This window comes from Cynoglossus semilaevis, chromosome 7, assembly GCF_000523025.1.
Source record: "Cynoglossus semilaevis isolate Cse_v1.0 chromosome 7, Cse_v1.0, whole genome shotgun sequence".
Taxonomy (NCBI): Eukaryota; Metazoa; Chordata; class Actinopteri; order Pleuronectiformes; family Cynoglossidae; genus Cynoglossus; species Cynoglossus semilaevis.
Window position 1 is genome coordinate 3,663,925 of NC_024313.1, and position 15,747 is coordinate 3,679,671.

General features: G+C 39.1%; 1 protein-coding gene across 8 annotated transcripts in view; it reads left to right on the plus strand.

Annotated features, from left to right (window-relative positions):
- Positions 1 to 2,780: 2,780 nt before the first annotated feature.
- Positions 2,781 to 15,747, plus strand: part of epb41l2 (erythrocyte membrane protein band 4.1 like 2) — a 35,718-nt gene continuing 22,751 nt past the window's right edge. The window contains exons 1-4 of one of the 8 annotated variants that reach the window (XR_001760274.2): positions 2,781 to 3,238; positions 12,574 to 12,830; positions 12,977 to 13,147; positions 13,771 to 14,004. Coding sequence is in view for 7 of the 8 variants with exons in the window: in XM_025056656.1 (XP_024912424.1) it covers positions 12,588 to 12,830; positions 12,977 to 13,147; positions 13,771 to 14,004 (648 nt within the window). In the remaining variant the exon portion in view is untranslated. The remainder of the gene's footprint in view (positions 3,239 to 12,573; positions 12,831 to 12,976; positions 13,148 to 13,770; positions 14,005 to 15,747) is intronic. The other 7 variants (XM_025056656.1, XM_025056657.1, XM_008312809.3 and 4 more) reach the window with 7 other exon arrangements.

The following is a 15,747-nucleotide window of genomic DNA, read 5'->3' on the forward strand; positions in this document are numbered from 1 at the left end:
TCTCAAAGAATGGGTGTGTTCATTTGCCCATTTTTTATCTACTGTTTGTACACAGAAGACGACATGCACTTTGTGCTATCTTTATTGAAATGCAAAAAAAAAAAAAAACTTAGATAACTACCAAATTCATTATTCATTGTTAAATAATGTCATATCCTTTGTTGAAATAAGGTTGTTTTGCATATGTTACAATGTCATTTTTCCCCCACACAAACGTCTAAGTATACATTGGTAAGAATATTGTTTCAATATTGATTATTGTCTATAAACTTGATTGTCCAGAAAATGTAAATGTAACTGTAATATAAAAGGAACCAGAAAGACAGCCTTTATTGTACAGTTTGTGGAGGCTTTTGTGGGCAGCAGACAAAGACTGTGATAATTCACATGAAATCATTATGTAACAATGTCAAAATATATTCTGTTTATGTATGACTGGATGCTATATACCTCCTGCAAGTATTCCATTTTTTATGTACAGGTGACTCCATCCATCACAGGGCCAAATACAGAGACCACTGTTCACACCTCAGGTGTCTAACAGTGACCGAGTCCCAAATGTACATGTTTAATAAATATGGAGCCACTGCTCAGCATCTCACTGAACAACAAAGACATTCAAGTTAGCCATATAACATAATCTCTCTTCTATAAAAATCTGTTTTTTAGGTCACAGCAATAATCATTCTGTATTTTACATTCCAATGCCTTTTGTATATCACACAAATTATTCTATGTATAATCTAGATCAAATTTGACACAAAATATATTTGAAAAAAAAACCCCAAAAATGAATATGGAGTGATTTAGCAAGTAACCAAATAGAAATAGAATTGAAAGGACATTTCAATAACCCAGTACTGTATCTACGCCTAAGGGTTAAGGTAAATATTGGATTTTTTAAATTAAAGGTTTTTAAATATGCTCAGGAGCAAAATGCATTTTAATGTTAATCTTGCATTGAAATTAGTGTTTTTAATTACTATTTTTTTACTTATGTTTAAGCATTGCAGTGACTTCACTGGGCAACACTGACCTCAGGCACATATTTGGTGTCCAGATGGTTATGTCAGAGTAATTCCCCTCAGAAGGACTCACTGTTAATCCCCCAGAGAATCTGTACTGGCTTGATCTCGTGCCTACATGGGAACACACACCGCTGCAGCTCTCTCTGCCTGACGGACACTGTTTCTAAGAGCCGTTATTACTGTTAGTTCATTGACAGGAGCAGAGCCTCTTGGTCTTCATTTACTGCTTGACACATTGTTTTGGACGGTCTGCAAAGAGGCAGAATGCAAAGTCAACCTCTGGGCTGCTTGTTGAAGGTGAGAAGGGAGATGCTGCTGATGAACACAGACTCTACATTCTGTCAATACCCTGTCATTACTGTCATTACCCTGATTATCAGGTACATTGTTGTGACGAACTGTGTTGGTGAAATAGTGAAGCAGCAATGCTTGTTACATGTTGTCTTGTGCTGTTGTGCTGGTGATGTTCCACAGTTTAGTTTCAAAAGGTCAAGTCCCTTCGTGTGCATCCTCTTCACTTGATGACAATTGAATTTAGGCTGTGTTGAGCCAGAACAGTGAAAGCCTGTGGGCGCAGAGAGAAGTGGCTCTAATCCAGTTAGCTCTTTTTTATTTGTATGATTAAATTTGCTGATGTAGGTTGGTCTTCATTCTTCCTGCCAATATGTAGATATGGAGCAAAGTAGATTGACACAAGGATGTTTGCCCTCTCACCCTAGAGGGGTTTTGGTGTGTTTTTGTTACTGTTGAAATAACAGGAGTTAGAAAAGAATAGAAGTGACCTGTGTCTCATTCACTGATCAGCAGAATAATAATAATAAAAAAAGCCTCTGGTTAGTTTTTAGTTCCTTTTTTTAAGAATTGATAAAGTTAGTTACTTTACTGTAGTCATTGGTGCGGCCTGTGTATCACCAGGGTTTATTCTCTGATGGGGAGACATTGATCGACTCGGTCACTGCCTGGGTGTAGGCAATGTTGCTCTTTATGTCCGTGTCATAAATCGTACAGGTTAAATAAAGCGGAGAAACTTGGTTCTGAGAATTTAACAAATAATTCTTCTAATTTACATGTACTTCTGTTTTCGTTTGTCGACTCTTTCTCTTCCTGCTGGAACTTGTGCTCTGCTGGATCCCTGATGCACCGACTGTTGGTGAGTCTTGATAGTTCATTTATTGTCATTCAAGTTACAAAATGTGTCAATTATCAACAGTAGTCTTTCACAACATACAGTTGGTAGTGCTTTGTACTTTAACTGACTTCCACAAACTGTATTTGGAAGTTTCTGTGACACCTTTATGTCACTGCAGTGTGGCTGTTTACTCCTCCCCCTTTGTACATGTCAAATCTCCATGCTGCTTCACACTGTAAGCCAATTACTTTAGCTTCTGTAATCTGGGTGTGGTTTTATATTTAAGAGGTGTGTGTGTGCGTGTGTGTCAAACGATGACCAATATTCCTAGGCAAAGAGTGCATTCTATTATATAACTATAAATTGTATCTATCATATATTGTATCCCTGCAATTCTTAATGTATTTATTGCAATGCAATGCGCGTTGTTTAAATAGATTCGTTTTGTTCACAAAACAACGAGCATGGTTATACACGGCACTAGGCCAAGTTTATTATAACATATAATTTTATACAATTCGTACAGCATAGTCACACGGGGTCACTGCTCCATCTCTCTATCAGTTCGGAGCTCATCGGTCTGAACTTGAAATAGCGGATTTCTAATGTCCACTCCAGATAAGAACTTACTATGGAGATACGATTTAGATCATAATATTTCACTCGATATCTACAAGACACAAAACATCTGTACAGCCTGATGTGGGCGGAAAGAAACATCTTTATTCTGTAATAATCATATTTAGCCGGTAGACGGAGACATTTTGCTGCACTGCCATTAATACATAGTCCGCCCCTCCATTGTGAATGGATGGCATCGTTGACTTATCACAGCTCAGTATTTCATACAGTAATCTTCACGGGCCAATAGGAGACGCCGCATACATGTTATTCACTGTATTGGGCGGGTCTTGGAGGATGATGGACACGTCTGCTTTTAGCCATGGTCAGATTGTCGGAGTGGACTGACGCTGAGGATTTTGGAAGCTGGGTCTGAGAGACACTAGAGATTATTTCTAAGAGGCAGCGCTTTTTTGTGTAAAAGAGTTCACTTAAAGTCATCGCCGGGAACTTGCCACAGGTAAAAATGAATTTTAAATCCCACATTTTAAATCATATGATCAATGCATCATCGGCTCCCACTGGTTTTACGCGTTCGATGTTTATGGGTTGCATATGGGTCGGGTTCTCTTGTAGTGGCTGCTTTTTCTGCACAATATCAACAAAGCAAAGGCGGTTGTTGCAAAACAGAGACGCTTAAATGTAAATCTCTCCAAAAAACCCATGCATTCTGATTTCATCACCTAAACTCCTCTCCTGCCCCGCTGTATCTCTCTCTGCTGTATTTAGAGCATCCGTATTCCGACAGACAAACATATTTACCTAAGATCAGAACATTCGTGTTCTCCCGTGTCTTTTTCACAGTAAACAGACCAGTCGTTCCACTAACGACTGCGTTAATGTAGCTGATTGTTATTAAGACGCTGAGTTGAACGTCAGCGGTGGTTCCTGCACAGCATGCTAACGCTATTCAAACATCCGTCTACGCTTTTCTTCATCGGGACAATTCCATAGCGAAGTGATCACGCAGCGGTTTTCGATTGTGTTTAATCACGCGGTGCTGGGAGCAATGACGACAGGATTGTGCCTCATGAGGCATTTTGTGTGTTGTTGAGTTGTGTTTATGTGCTCTACCTAGTATATATATATTTTTTAAACAAAAGCCAGTAGAGAACACGCTGTTTTACTACTCTCAAGTGGTTTCACTTTAAAGCTCGGATTACAGAGATGTTTGGATTCGAAGCTGCAGATTTATTTAGACATTTTCAAAATAATAAGGTGTTCAGCCACGAACCAGGTGGCAAACTGAAAATTAGTGAAATAAAACTTTTACAAAGATGTGAACCAGCAGAGCGACACTAAAGATTCGAAGGATTTTGTTGTCTTTGAAAGTTGTAAATGAAACCGACAAGAACCACAAGATTAAAAAAGAAACAAACACAAAAAAACAAACAAACAAAAAAAAAAACACGTGTACAATAAGTTCGTAAACAAACCTAGCAGCTGTTTTCTAAACATTTAATACAAGCGCACTTTCTTCGACAAAGACGTTTTCAAAACGTTGCAAATTTTGGTCTGACCATATGCTAAAAATATACATAAAATAAATAAATAATAAATAAATAAACAAGAAATGTTATATGCACAAAGTATATTTCCACATTTTAGTTGGTGAGTTAGAAGGCATTTGTCACTTCTTTACAGTGAGTAAATACAAAACAATTGCATTCACAGGGTTTCTTTTGATCATTTACTGAAAGGCAGAAAACACAGTCAAAGCTGTGGTTACGTTCTGCATGTGCTACAGCAACAATCAGTTAAAATATAGGCTAAAGTAACGGCCCAACCACAAACCATAGTGTGCATCTGGTGTGTATAGCTAAAACTTAGGGCATGCACAAGTTATAGAGAGTGATGAAGTTCCCTTCACATCTTACACCTAGCTGCCTTGCTAACAGCATAAAAATATTATTATTATTATTATTATTGCCTGAAATGAGTCGTACGGCCATTTATCCTAGTGGAGTTGCACAGTTAAATGGATCTCCCCGTCTCTTGGTGAGAATTGAGAATGAACTGGTAAAGTATTACTGAGGGTTTTATTTTTCTTTTGTTTTGATTTTTTTACTTCCAGCTAAATTAATTTGCTGACATGTATGTACAGTATGATCATACAGCACGTGTTTGGTTCCCACAAAAAAACATACGCAGATGTGTTGAGGAGCTCTACCTTGTTGATCAAGGCCAGTGTAAATCACACACAGTTTATCAGGTAGGTCAACAAACTCACAGCCACTTTAGACTGAGCTCATATTGTGCTGACATATTAACACTCAGTACTTACAAACATATTGACTACATTGACCAGCCTTTAATGCACCAGTCAGTACATATGTATTTTACCATTTATGTTACCCTAATGCATTGTGTTGCTCTAAACCAGTTTCTGTTATATTGAAACCACTGGTAGTATATGGGCCTCTATAGAGATAATTTGTGGGATTGCTAAAACTACATTATTATTTTTACTCTTTTGTTTGACCTTAATGTAGTAGAGATCAGTAAATCACATTGCTTTGATGAACTGAGCTCTGTGTAGAATTCTAGTCATCAGTGCCATGTTCGTTTTCAGACTCCTGGGATGTGAAACAGTGGCAGCTCTGTCAGACCCACTAATGAGACGCCTTAATTGGATGTTGTGGCAGGAGAATTTGCTCATTAAATGGATTCTGTAGATTTGCAGGATGAGTTCATTTTATTTGCCATCGTCTTCACCTATTATTGTTTCCAAAACATCAGAGCTGTACTGTTAGTACTCTTAAATCAGAACCATTTTTTCTAAAGACTGGAATCATTTTGTCTTTGGAGTTAAGTGATACATACTTAAACCCCCAGCCTTTTAATTATGCCTTTTGATAGCAGAACGGTGGACTGGGTGAACAAAGGTTGTCAAAAATGATAAAAAACAGGAGGAACGTAAAGGTGACCCAAGTTGAAAGAGGTAATAGCAGAAACAAATGGAGAGGAAGTGACTAAAAGTGAAAGACGGGCTGAGCCTGAGCGACAGTGATATTGCTTAACCATTCGGAAAGGCTATGGGAACATCTCTCTGTGTGTGTATTTTCATCCTGACCTTGTGTGTTAACAGGAGCCAAACATGTCACATCAGTTCAGGGACACACAAATAGTTCTACTGTGTCCCATCAAGTTGTGTAATTAGTTACAAGTGCTTTTAAAAGTACATAAAGAATCAGAATATCTTAGGTAGAAGGTCACAGATCACCGATTGCCTCTGTTGTAACAGCACAGTTAAGGGCTTTCATAACCTTTCATATCAAAGTGAATACTTTGTCATGTAGCATTTGGCTACAATTGGGAACTCTGTTGTGCATTAACCTCTTGCTCGGTAGGAGGTTGGTTTGTTGGCCACCCTGGCATTTATGTTCACACAGAGAAGATCTGAGAGGCCTGGATGAATGAAAACTGGAAAAACAACAGATAATAGCCTGAAATGACGATGATGATGTGAATGAGTGATATGTGTAGTAACAGAGATTCAGAACCTTTTCCTAAACAAGATGTCCTAGTATAAAACAGGAACAGCATGGTGTGTGTCCATCTCTGAAAGAAACGATGGAATAAAACCAGAGGGTAGAGAGTGTGGGTCTGTGGCTCTGGCGGGAAGCCAAACATAGTTAAAAACAGATTAATCAGCATAGGGTCACATTCTCACAGAGAGAGAGCGCTGATCAGTGCAGAGCACGGCCCTCGTCTTGCAAAGGCTGCATGGTAGGGAGCTACACATGAGGTTTGCATCTACAAAGGAACTGACCACATGTCAGATTCTATCTGTTTGAGCAGCCCAAACGAAAGCAATTTTTTTTTCCACCAAAAAAAAAATTAAATTCAGATGATGTTTATGTGTTCACTGAGCCAACTGAAAACAGCAATATTATTATATTATTTTAAAAATGGAAAATATCTCTGTTAAAAAAAATTACATTTTTAGGACATTAATTTATGCAACCTTATTTTATTCTATTATATATGTGTGTGTATGTATATATATATATATATATATATATATATATTATTGTAATTAATTTATAGATTTTGTTAACATGTCTGAGAGGCTTAGGTATAAAGAATAGATACAAAGGGAGGGTGAAGGAAAGGAAGTGAGGGGAGTGTCCGGGGCAAGGATGTTGTTGACTTGTTAGCTCACCCTCATTAGTTTGTAAAGCATTTTGAAAAAGTGTCTAAAGAACCCAGTGGAGTGTGTGAACATGATTTTGTGTGTTAGGGAAGGATTCAGACAAAGAGAGAGGGGCACCAGCCAGTCTCACCCACTGCTCAAAAATGCAACAGATGGGAGGCGGTAAGCTGGAGTTGAAAAGACAATTAGGTTATTATAGCTACTTGAACTTGGTGTGGATACTCAGTGAGATGATGAAATTTTGTGTCATTTCTCTGCCATCAAACATGTGGTTCTTTTTATTTCTTTTAAATAAAAAGAAGATTCTTTTTAAAGGCAATGTATTCTCTTTATACAAGTGTATATGGCATGTTTAAAGTATTTCATTTATAGACCTTTTTATTGTGAGCTTTGTTATCATTCGTTTACAGGGTGAAAACAATACTTTCCGTGCTAAACCCTAGGATTTTTTCCCCCCAAATTAAAGCCCTGTCTTCTCACAGCGTGAGCCGAAAACTTGAGAAACTCATTGTAGGCGTACACAAAGACCGAAGAAAGAAACCTCTTATAAGAAAACCTATTACGTTACCAAAGTAGTTAAACAAAGCTCTGACAGTGGAGGAGGCTACACTTCACTTATTGTGAACTTGCCTTTCCTGCCAACACGTAGTCATGAGAAACAGGCTTGAATAGGCTGTATCAGGTCACAGCCCTCAGATTGGTGCATTTACATGTAAACATGAAAACAGCCACAGTGCCATTGCCATGATGATAGAGTTGTTGGAAGTAAATATGGAAAGGGTCAATTCTTTTAAGCATTTAGAGTCTCTCTATGAATTCGATTTTAGGATCATTAATTAGCATATATACGATATATATTTTTAAATACATTTTAGAACAATAATCAGAGAAAGTTAGACTCTGCTGTCGCACCTCAGGCTCATTATGTATGGGAAACATAGGAACACGGGAAATGCTTCCTGTTTTCTGATAAGACCTCCAAGAGGTCAGAGGTCAGTGGTGTGGTATTAACTGATATTTGGTGACTAAATATAATTTGTGTGGCCGGTCACTGACCTCCCTGAGTAGAAAGGATTGTTGCTGCTGTTTTTTCATTATCTCTGTCTGCTGTTTGAAGAGAGCATGTCCTCGCAATAACAGACCAGATAGAAGGTCTGAAAATGGGGACACGTCATGGTCTCATGAGGGCTGTGCCTAATTTTGGTGTGTGTGTAGCCTGGTCATTGTGAATCGGTGATAAGACTTTGATCATTAGATTTTGGTTGGGAGCATTTGGAAAGCTTTCAGTGCGTTCTAATCAATATTTAATTATTCACACTTTGTGCCAGAGGAGATGTTTACTTGATCTCCATCATGTAGCTGTAATAATGGGCACAAAGCACCTGTTGCAACCAATCTCTTTGGGATGTTTGTTGCCATGGTAACACCACACCCTCTGCTATTTGAAACAGAACTGTGCAGTTTCACCAGTGGTTTCGTCGTCTCTTCTTGAGCTTGACTCACACACGTCCTGTTTTCCTAGGAGCTAACGAGTGTGTTTCCCCCTACTCTTCTCTGCCTCTTCACTCATGTTACAGCCTCTGAGTTCACACAGATGGGACAATTGCACCTGATTGCCTTTATTACTGAGTAGCGTACTAGTTTCTGTGTTGTTAGTACTTCACATAAACATAATGTATTTCCATAGCCATAACAGTATAGTATATACCCTGTCTTAATCCTTACCCTAATTCTAATCTGACTTTTGTTCTAATCCTAACCTCATACTAAATCTTGAACCTGAAAATACTCTCTATCTCAGCAGGGACCTGCAAAATGTTCCTCCAAAGACAGCGTGTTCCCACATAAAAAAAAAAAAATATTATTACTATTTTACTATTTAGTAAAATGTATTGTTTTATTATGAAAAAACAAAACAACTTATTCAGTAATGTACATGGCAAAAAAAAGTACTTCAAAGTAAAAGTGATCATGAGTGAGAGAGTGTGGGACTGAGTTGGAGACTTTTTGTTTGAGAGAGTAAGCATCTGCAGGCGACAATAGCACTTACCAGCTGACAGTAATAACACAGGGATAGCAGTAATGACAAAGTGCCAGACACCTAAGCATCACTTAGATGATGACCTTTCATTTGCTCTGCTTAAAACTGAGACAGCAATGGGACATGAAGGACCATTTGTAGAACTTCACTTTATAAATTTAGGAGAACCTGAATTATGCTACGTTTCTGCTTGCCAATTTTTGAGCTTCAATATGTATGCATGCCGTCCTGCACAACACTTATTTGCTGTTTATCTGGTGGCTACAGCTGTCCAGGACAGGCTACAGGTTATAAATTCAGTTTACTTTGGTCTGATCAGCAATCCTGAGAAATAGAAATTTGAAACAATTGAGCAAAATTGAGAGCAGTGTTGTGTTTTTAGAATGAGATTGTAGCCACAGTTCTCAGTTAAATATTGAATTAATTTAAATGGCTTAGTTTGGCTCCTATCAGTAGTTCAGTGATTGTATTGAGCTGAACCTAAACACCCTTCTATGCAAATTACACAGAGGGTGTTTACATTGTCCTGTGCCTGTTAGCTTCATGAGTAGATCATTAATCGCCTCGTTAAAACCTCTTCATTTGTTAAGCAGCACCTGCTTAACACACACTGACTTACATGCATACATCTGGGCTGTTGTAATTCAAGTAGCCTCGATATTGGGTGTGGCGCATCACTGATGAGTGGAGAGAGTGAAAAAGTAGCTGTTGCCATTCCACCATGGTCAACCACACGATGTTTCATGTGGTTTTAAATGGGTTTAGAGACGAGGCATAATCTCTATTGTCATTTTTCGGTCCACTGACCTCAGTCTCTGCCTGGGTAATGTCTGGTCTCCATTGGGATTTATTATCGTAGTTCATGAATTTAATTCAGTTTTAAAACAAGTACCTCTCCTCACTAAACAACATCAGAGTTGTATTCTGTTTTTTTTTAAACTGACAACGTACACTTGAAAAGTAGGTGGATTTTTCTTTATTTCCTTCATTATTTTAACCATGCATGCTCCACCTCCCGGTCTCTTTCACTGTGTCCTTATTGCTCTTTGCCATCTCCACATCCCCATCACTGTATCTCGCTGTTCTCTCTCATTTCCTGTCCTCTTTTCTGTCAGTGGATGTCTCTGGGGGGGAAGACACTCCGAGGTTGCCAGGGAAGAGGATAGAGGAGGGAAAATAGCAATGACACTAGGACAGACATTTGTCAAAAGTGGAAAAAACGGACCAAAATAGAGTGATTTAAACTGAAACAGAAAAGGGACAAAAGAAACAAAACAAACCCAGTGTGAAGTGAAGGAAAGTTGCAAATGGAAAAGAGTTACACAGAAAAAAACAACAGAAACAACAAGAGGTAAGGCTGTTACTGTACATGTGTCGAAACAAATGTGCAATATCAGCATCTAAATAGTTAATAACAGGTGTTGATAATTGACATTAAGGTCAATACATTTGAACTGCAAAGGATGGAACAGAGACATTAGTGTGTGTGTGTGTTAACGTGTGAGTTAAATGATGCACCTGAAAGTCTGGTGGTGAATTGCCTTGTAAACATGTGGCTTTGTAGTTATTTAAATATATAAATTAAATATGACGTTAAGGAAGTGAGTTCTGGAAAGATGGTGATAAGGTTTGGAACGTAACGTTATAAAAACAAATGGTAATGTTGTTAGACAGCGCTGCTGTGAAACTTCTGCTACAGCTGTAGCCATGTCATACACAAAAACAATTATTACATGGACTATCTGTATTTTATTTGCTAAACACATGGTTTTACTGCAGTAAAATGTTGTACTTTGTGTAGACTCAAGGCGAGGCCGTCATGATGCCACCACTGCTGTTTATATAGACTGTGGGAAAAAGAGAGAAGAGGAGGTACATCAGGGGGACAAAATGTGAGTGGGCGGGAGAGAAATGAGTGGAGCAAAAAAAAAAAAAATAGAAGAGGTACCGATAGGTTGGATAGAAGGAAAGAAGAATAAAATGGATGAAGAGAAATAGAATAGGACAAAGTTGAAAAGTTCTAGCAGAGATAGTCACGGTTCCAGGTGTAGAAATTGCACCTGTTTGCAGTGCTTGATACAAGAATCTTGGAAAACCCTCGATGAGTTGGCAGTTCATCCCACTTCCCCTCGTCTGGTTTTCATAAACATCTTTTCAAAGATAATCATTCCTGAATATCATTCCTCATTGATATTTGGACCTAATGCTTTTTGATAGGTCAAATGTTTCTGAATTTCCAGCTGGGTTTTTCCTGCAGTACCAATTTGACTGTGGAGAGGACACAACATACGTCATGTTTACTTTTAAACAAGTTTGCTTCTTGTGAACAACACATTTGTCAAAGTCAAAGCCTTTGACTTTTGCAGCCCCTTTCACTTTAGAGAAAATACAGTTATCCATTTGTCTTGCAGGTATTACCATGAACAAAACACTAGTAAAGCTCAACTAAATGAATCTACTTCTAACCTCTGAAGGCATCGCTGCTTCACCTCTGTCTGCCTCATTAACTCATCATGCATATAGAGATTGGTTCTATTTTTACTCCAGCCACTGCCTTGCACACCAATGATGCACTGTGAAAATGTGTGCGTGTGTGTCCTACTAATGAAGGTACCAGTTTTGAAAATAGAAGGTCAGAAAAATGGCAAAATGTTGTTCACTTGTGAATCTGGTCGTGTCATGGGTAATCGAATTGCAGGGAGGAGGGAAAGCTGATGGAGAAAACAGGATTAGAAAGATTCAGGACAATGACCTAGTAGGATATGAATCATTCCTAACCCTTAGCCTGAAGCAGTGCACAATCACACACACACACACACCCCAGACCAAAAAGGCTGCGTAGGCAGACACGCTGCTCTTCCTGACCTTGATTTGTCCTTAAGGCCAATGTCACAATCATCTCGTGTTCATCATCACAAGATTAGGGTCATGCTGCAGCGCAGTGTGTGTGTGGACAGAACTGTCCAAGATATTTGGGTTGAAGAGTGTGTGTGTGTGTGTGTGTTTGTCTAGGTTTGTGTTGACCACAGCTGCAGGGTGATGAAATTCACTTGTTAAGAATTGAAAAAAGAAATCCTCCTCCCTTTGACTTGTGTTCCTGATGACAATACGATCATTGGTTCAAACCCTGTTGGTAACTGATGGCCTTTTTTTTTCACTTAAACAATTGTACAGTAGTTGTTCTATTTTAGTGTTTTCTAATTGGAGTCAGTTTACACTTGATTCCAAAATGATGAACATTTTTTGGAAAGATTTCGGATCGTCAAAGTAAAGAATGTAAGAATGTAATTTATGGTTTAAATTGGAGTTTTTTCCCTTTATTTTTATCATCACATCCATGTGTTAAAAAGTAAGTCATAGTTATTGCAGCACCACAACTAGTAATCACAGTAAGTTCTCTTCCTTAAAAAAAACATTGTTAATGAAGAAAAAGTCAGTGGGTCATCTTTTCCTACTGTTCATGTTCATACAGCTGCAGCTCCTCTGTGTGATGATCTGCTATGTCACACTTTCAACTGACGTGTTTTCATCTGTGCTGATATTGGATTTTGTTTTTTTATGAATCATCTGAAAGATGTTTTGCTTCATCTTGCTGCAGGTTGACTTGTCACCATGACAACAGAAGTGAGCTCTGAGACAGAGGTGAAGGAGAAAGCTGAGGAGTCAGCTGCTCAGCTTGACCAACCGGAGAAGGCAACAGAGGAAACTCAGGAAGAAGTGATTACGGAGGGAGAGGAGAAAGAGAAGGAGGAGAAGGAGAAAGAGAAGGAGGAGAAGGAGAAAGAAGGAAAAGAGGGAAAAGGAATCTCCAAGTTCCTGCCAACATGGCTTAAGAAGCCAAAGTCTCAGGCACAGGTACAGGTTTTTATGTAAAATGTCAAAACAAAAGTTATCATTTTGGCAGATTATAGAATAATAAGGAGATCACTTGCTGCTCTAATACCTGCCTGTGTTTTTTTTATTATCTTCCCCCATGAAACATGAAAATCTCTCCAACTAAGGAGGCGCCACCCTCAGAGGAAGCCATTAGTGCAGGCCAACAGGAAGGGGAGGGGCCTGTCCCAGAAGTGAATGGTCACACAGAGGAAGTGGAAGAGAAGGAGACAGTAAAGTCAGAGCAAGTTAAGGAAACAGAAGCGGAATCTCATTCCAACGCCAGCGCAGACACTGAGGTACTGCCGTCAGACTCCATAAACATGAGCATTCAGCCTCATCCTACATATTTTCAGGTGACCACCCTGATTCCTCCCAAAAAAAGAAAACATCCATGCAAACACAAAGAGAGCATGAAAATGCCATGCCTAAAGACTGGGGATTTGACCAGCAAACATCTTCTTTAAGGCAGGAGTGCACACCAGTTTAATATTTAATTTAAACTTCCAAAAAAGAAGAAGTAAGACAGGATTTGTTTTTAATGTGGGATAAATATTTTATCCCAAATTGTGGCTCAGAGCTGTGTGAAAATGTAACTTGGACTGTTGAAAATGATCAGGAAAACCACTTCTCCCTCCTGAACATGAGCACACATAATCTATTCCATCCAGTGATCACATTAAGTCATCGGGGCCCACCCAGTGACATCAGTGTTTTCATTATCAGACCTCTGTTGTAAGAGCAGATTCAGACTCAAAGCTGAAAAGGTTTTCTTCTCTCCTTAGGACAAACTGCTTCTCCCTCATACCACTGTGTACATTATGACTTTTTTATCATGAAGTTACTGTGTAAGAAAATGGAGAAAACTGTCTCAGTGGGACTGTAGTTTACTTTCTTACCTCACATCTTTCACCTCCTCCAGCCTGCCAAGGAAGAAAGTGCAGAGAAAAGTCCTGAAAGGTCACAAGAGACAAAAGAAGAACAAGTGGAGGAAAAGGAAGGAAAAGAAGGAGGGCTTCGGGGTGGAGGTGGAGGAGTCGAAGGCCAAACCTCTATCTTCCAGTCTCCTCTACGTCTGGTGAGGAAGGCCAAGATGAAGCTGGTGGTGTGTCAAGTGGCTCTACTGGATGGAACGGACTTCACCTGTGAGGTGGAGGTGAGACATGTTTGTGTGATGTATACACCAATAATTACTAAAGAGTGTGGTCAAAAAGACGTTTTAAAGTTGTATTGCTACACTGAACTCTGCTCACTTTTTCTCAGCATCTGTTTAGAGGAAAAAAACCAGATCCCTCTCATGTTGTTCTGTCCTGATCACATGGGATCAAACCAATGGGTAACATGTTTCCCTGGCTTTTAACAGTGTTTGTCAGCCTGTGCCTTTAATTACTGTTTGTGGTTTACTTCATTCCTGCACGCAGTGGAATAATACTTTCTTAGGAGAGATTTTCTTTAGATATTAGACTTTGCTCTGCTAATGTAATAGCAGAAACTGGGACATAACTGAGGAAAGAATGATGATGCTTTTGCTAAAATTAGAGAGAAAGGTGTAATTGGACAAAAATGCACAATCATACACACATTTTTGCAAAATTACTCCATCCTTTAGGGACTGAGGCCGGAGACCGCTAACACATAACACACATGTCACTGGAGGAAAACTCCTTAGAGGAAACGTTTAACTCCTGACTCCTTTCATTGTCACATTATCAGCGTTGAACGCATCAAAAACAAGTGTCCTTTATTACACTACAATAAGTCAAAGTGACATTATAGTAACAGACTATTGTCAGTAGTCATGGAGACCACATGTTACTGTCAGTGTGTCAGTGATGTAATTGCAAATAGGATCAGTGTGTGTGTGTGTGTGTGTGTGATTAATTTTGTGTGTGTGTGTGGAGGCTTACATATTTTCAGACTTAGAGTACAGTTGTAGCAGAAGAGTCCTATCACAGAGTTGGGGTGTGGTCTGAGGGATAAACACACACTGTCTGGTGACTTTATACCTGGAACCACCCTCTCTCTCTCTCTCTCTCTCTCTCTTACTACAAGCACACACACACATTTGCACACAGACCAGGCAGATTAGGGCCTACCAGATTATTGTTCTGCATCTGCTACACCAGCAACAGACACGTGGCCTACACCCTGTACACACACGCATGCAGTCAAGTACGCGTGTTGATCTTAAATTAATCACATGTCACCAAATCAAGACACACTGTAGATCAGAGGTGTCCAATAAGTAGATCAGGATCTACAGGTCGATCACAATGAAAGTGCTGGTCAATCATTAGCAATTAAAATGAAAAAAATTAAAATATGATTATATTTTTTGCAGTTTTTTGCAGTTTGCTGGCAAAGCCTCCAACAAACTGCATTCACTGATGCCTGCTTCATAAGGAACGCCATCGAGCGCTCAGCTGTTCCAGGTCCAAATTTGTTCTGGAATTCTAACTGGCATCTTTGCTCTAGTAAACTAGATTTTTGATTCAGTTCATGCCAACGCCCAGCAGTGAGTCTGTGACCGTCTACAGTTGTTTGAACAGTACCTGCTTTGTCCCAGGAGAGATAATGCTGATACTGCAACTCAGCTTTTGTCCACAAGTACACACTCAGAGTACACTCTACATGCACACACTCTCACTTGCATATCAATCTGTCCCTCCCTCTACACTGGCAGAGTTGAGGTCGTGAGATAGAGAATCACAATGCATTCCAGACATTAAGTTTGTCTGTTTTTTTTTTATTATTTTTGATCACTCTCATTCCAACAAACACACACATACACACAAACCTAATCCGTCTCGCATGTTTTCTTCCCCTTTTTTTCCTATCCATTCACATTAGCATCACATTCATTCACGTAATGACTCAGGTTAATACATTTTTCATTGTT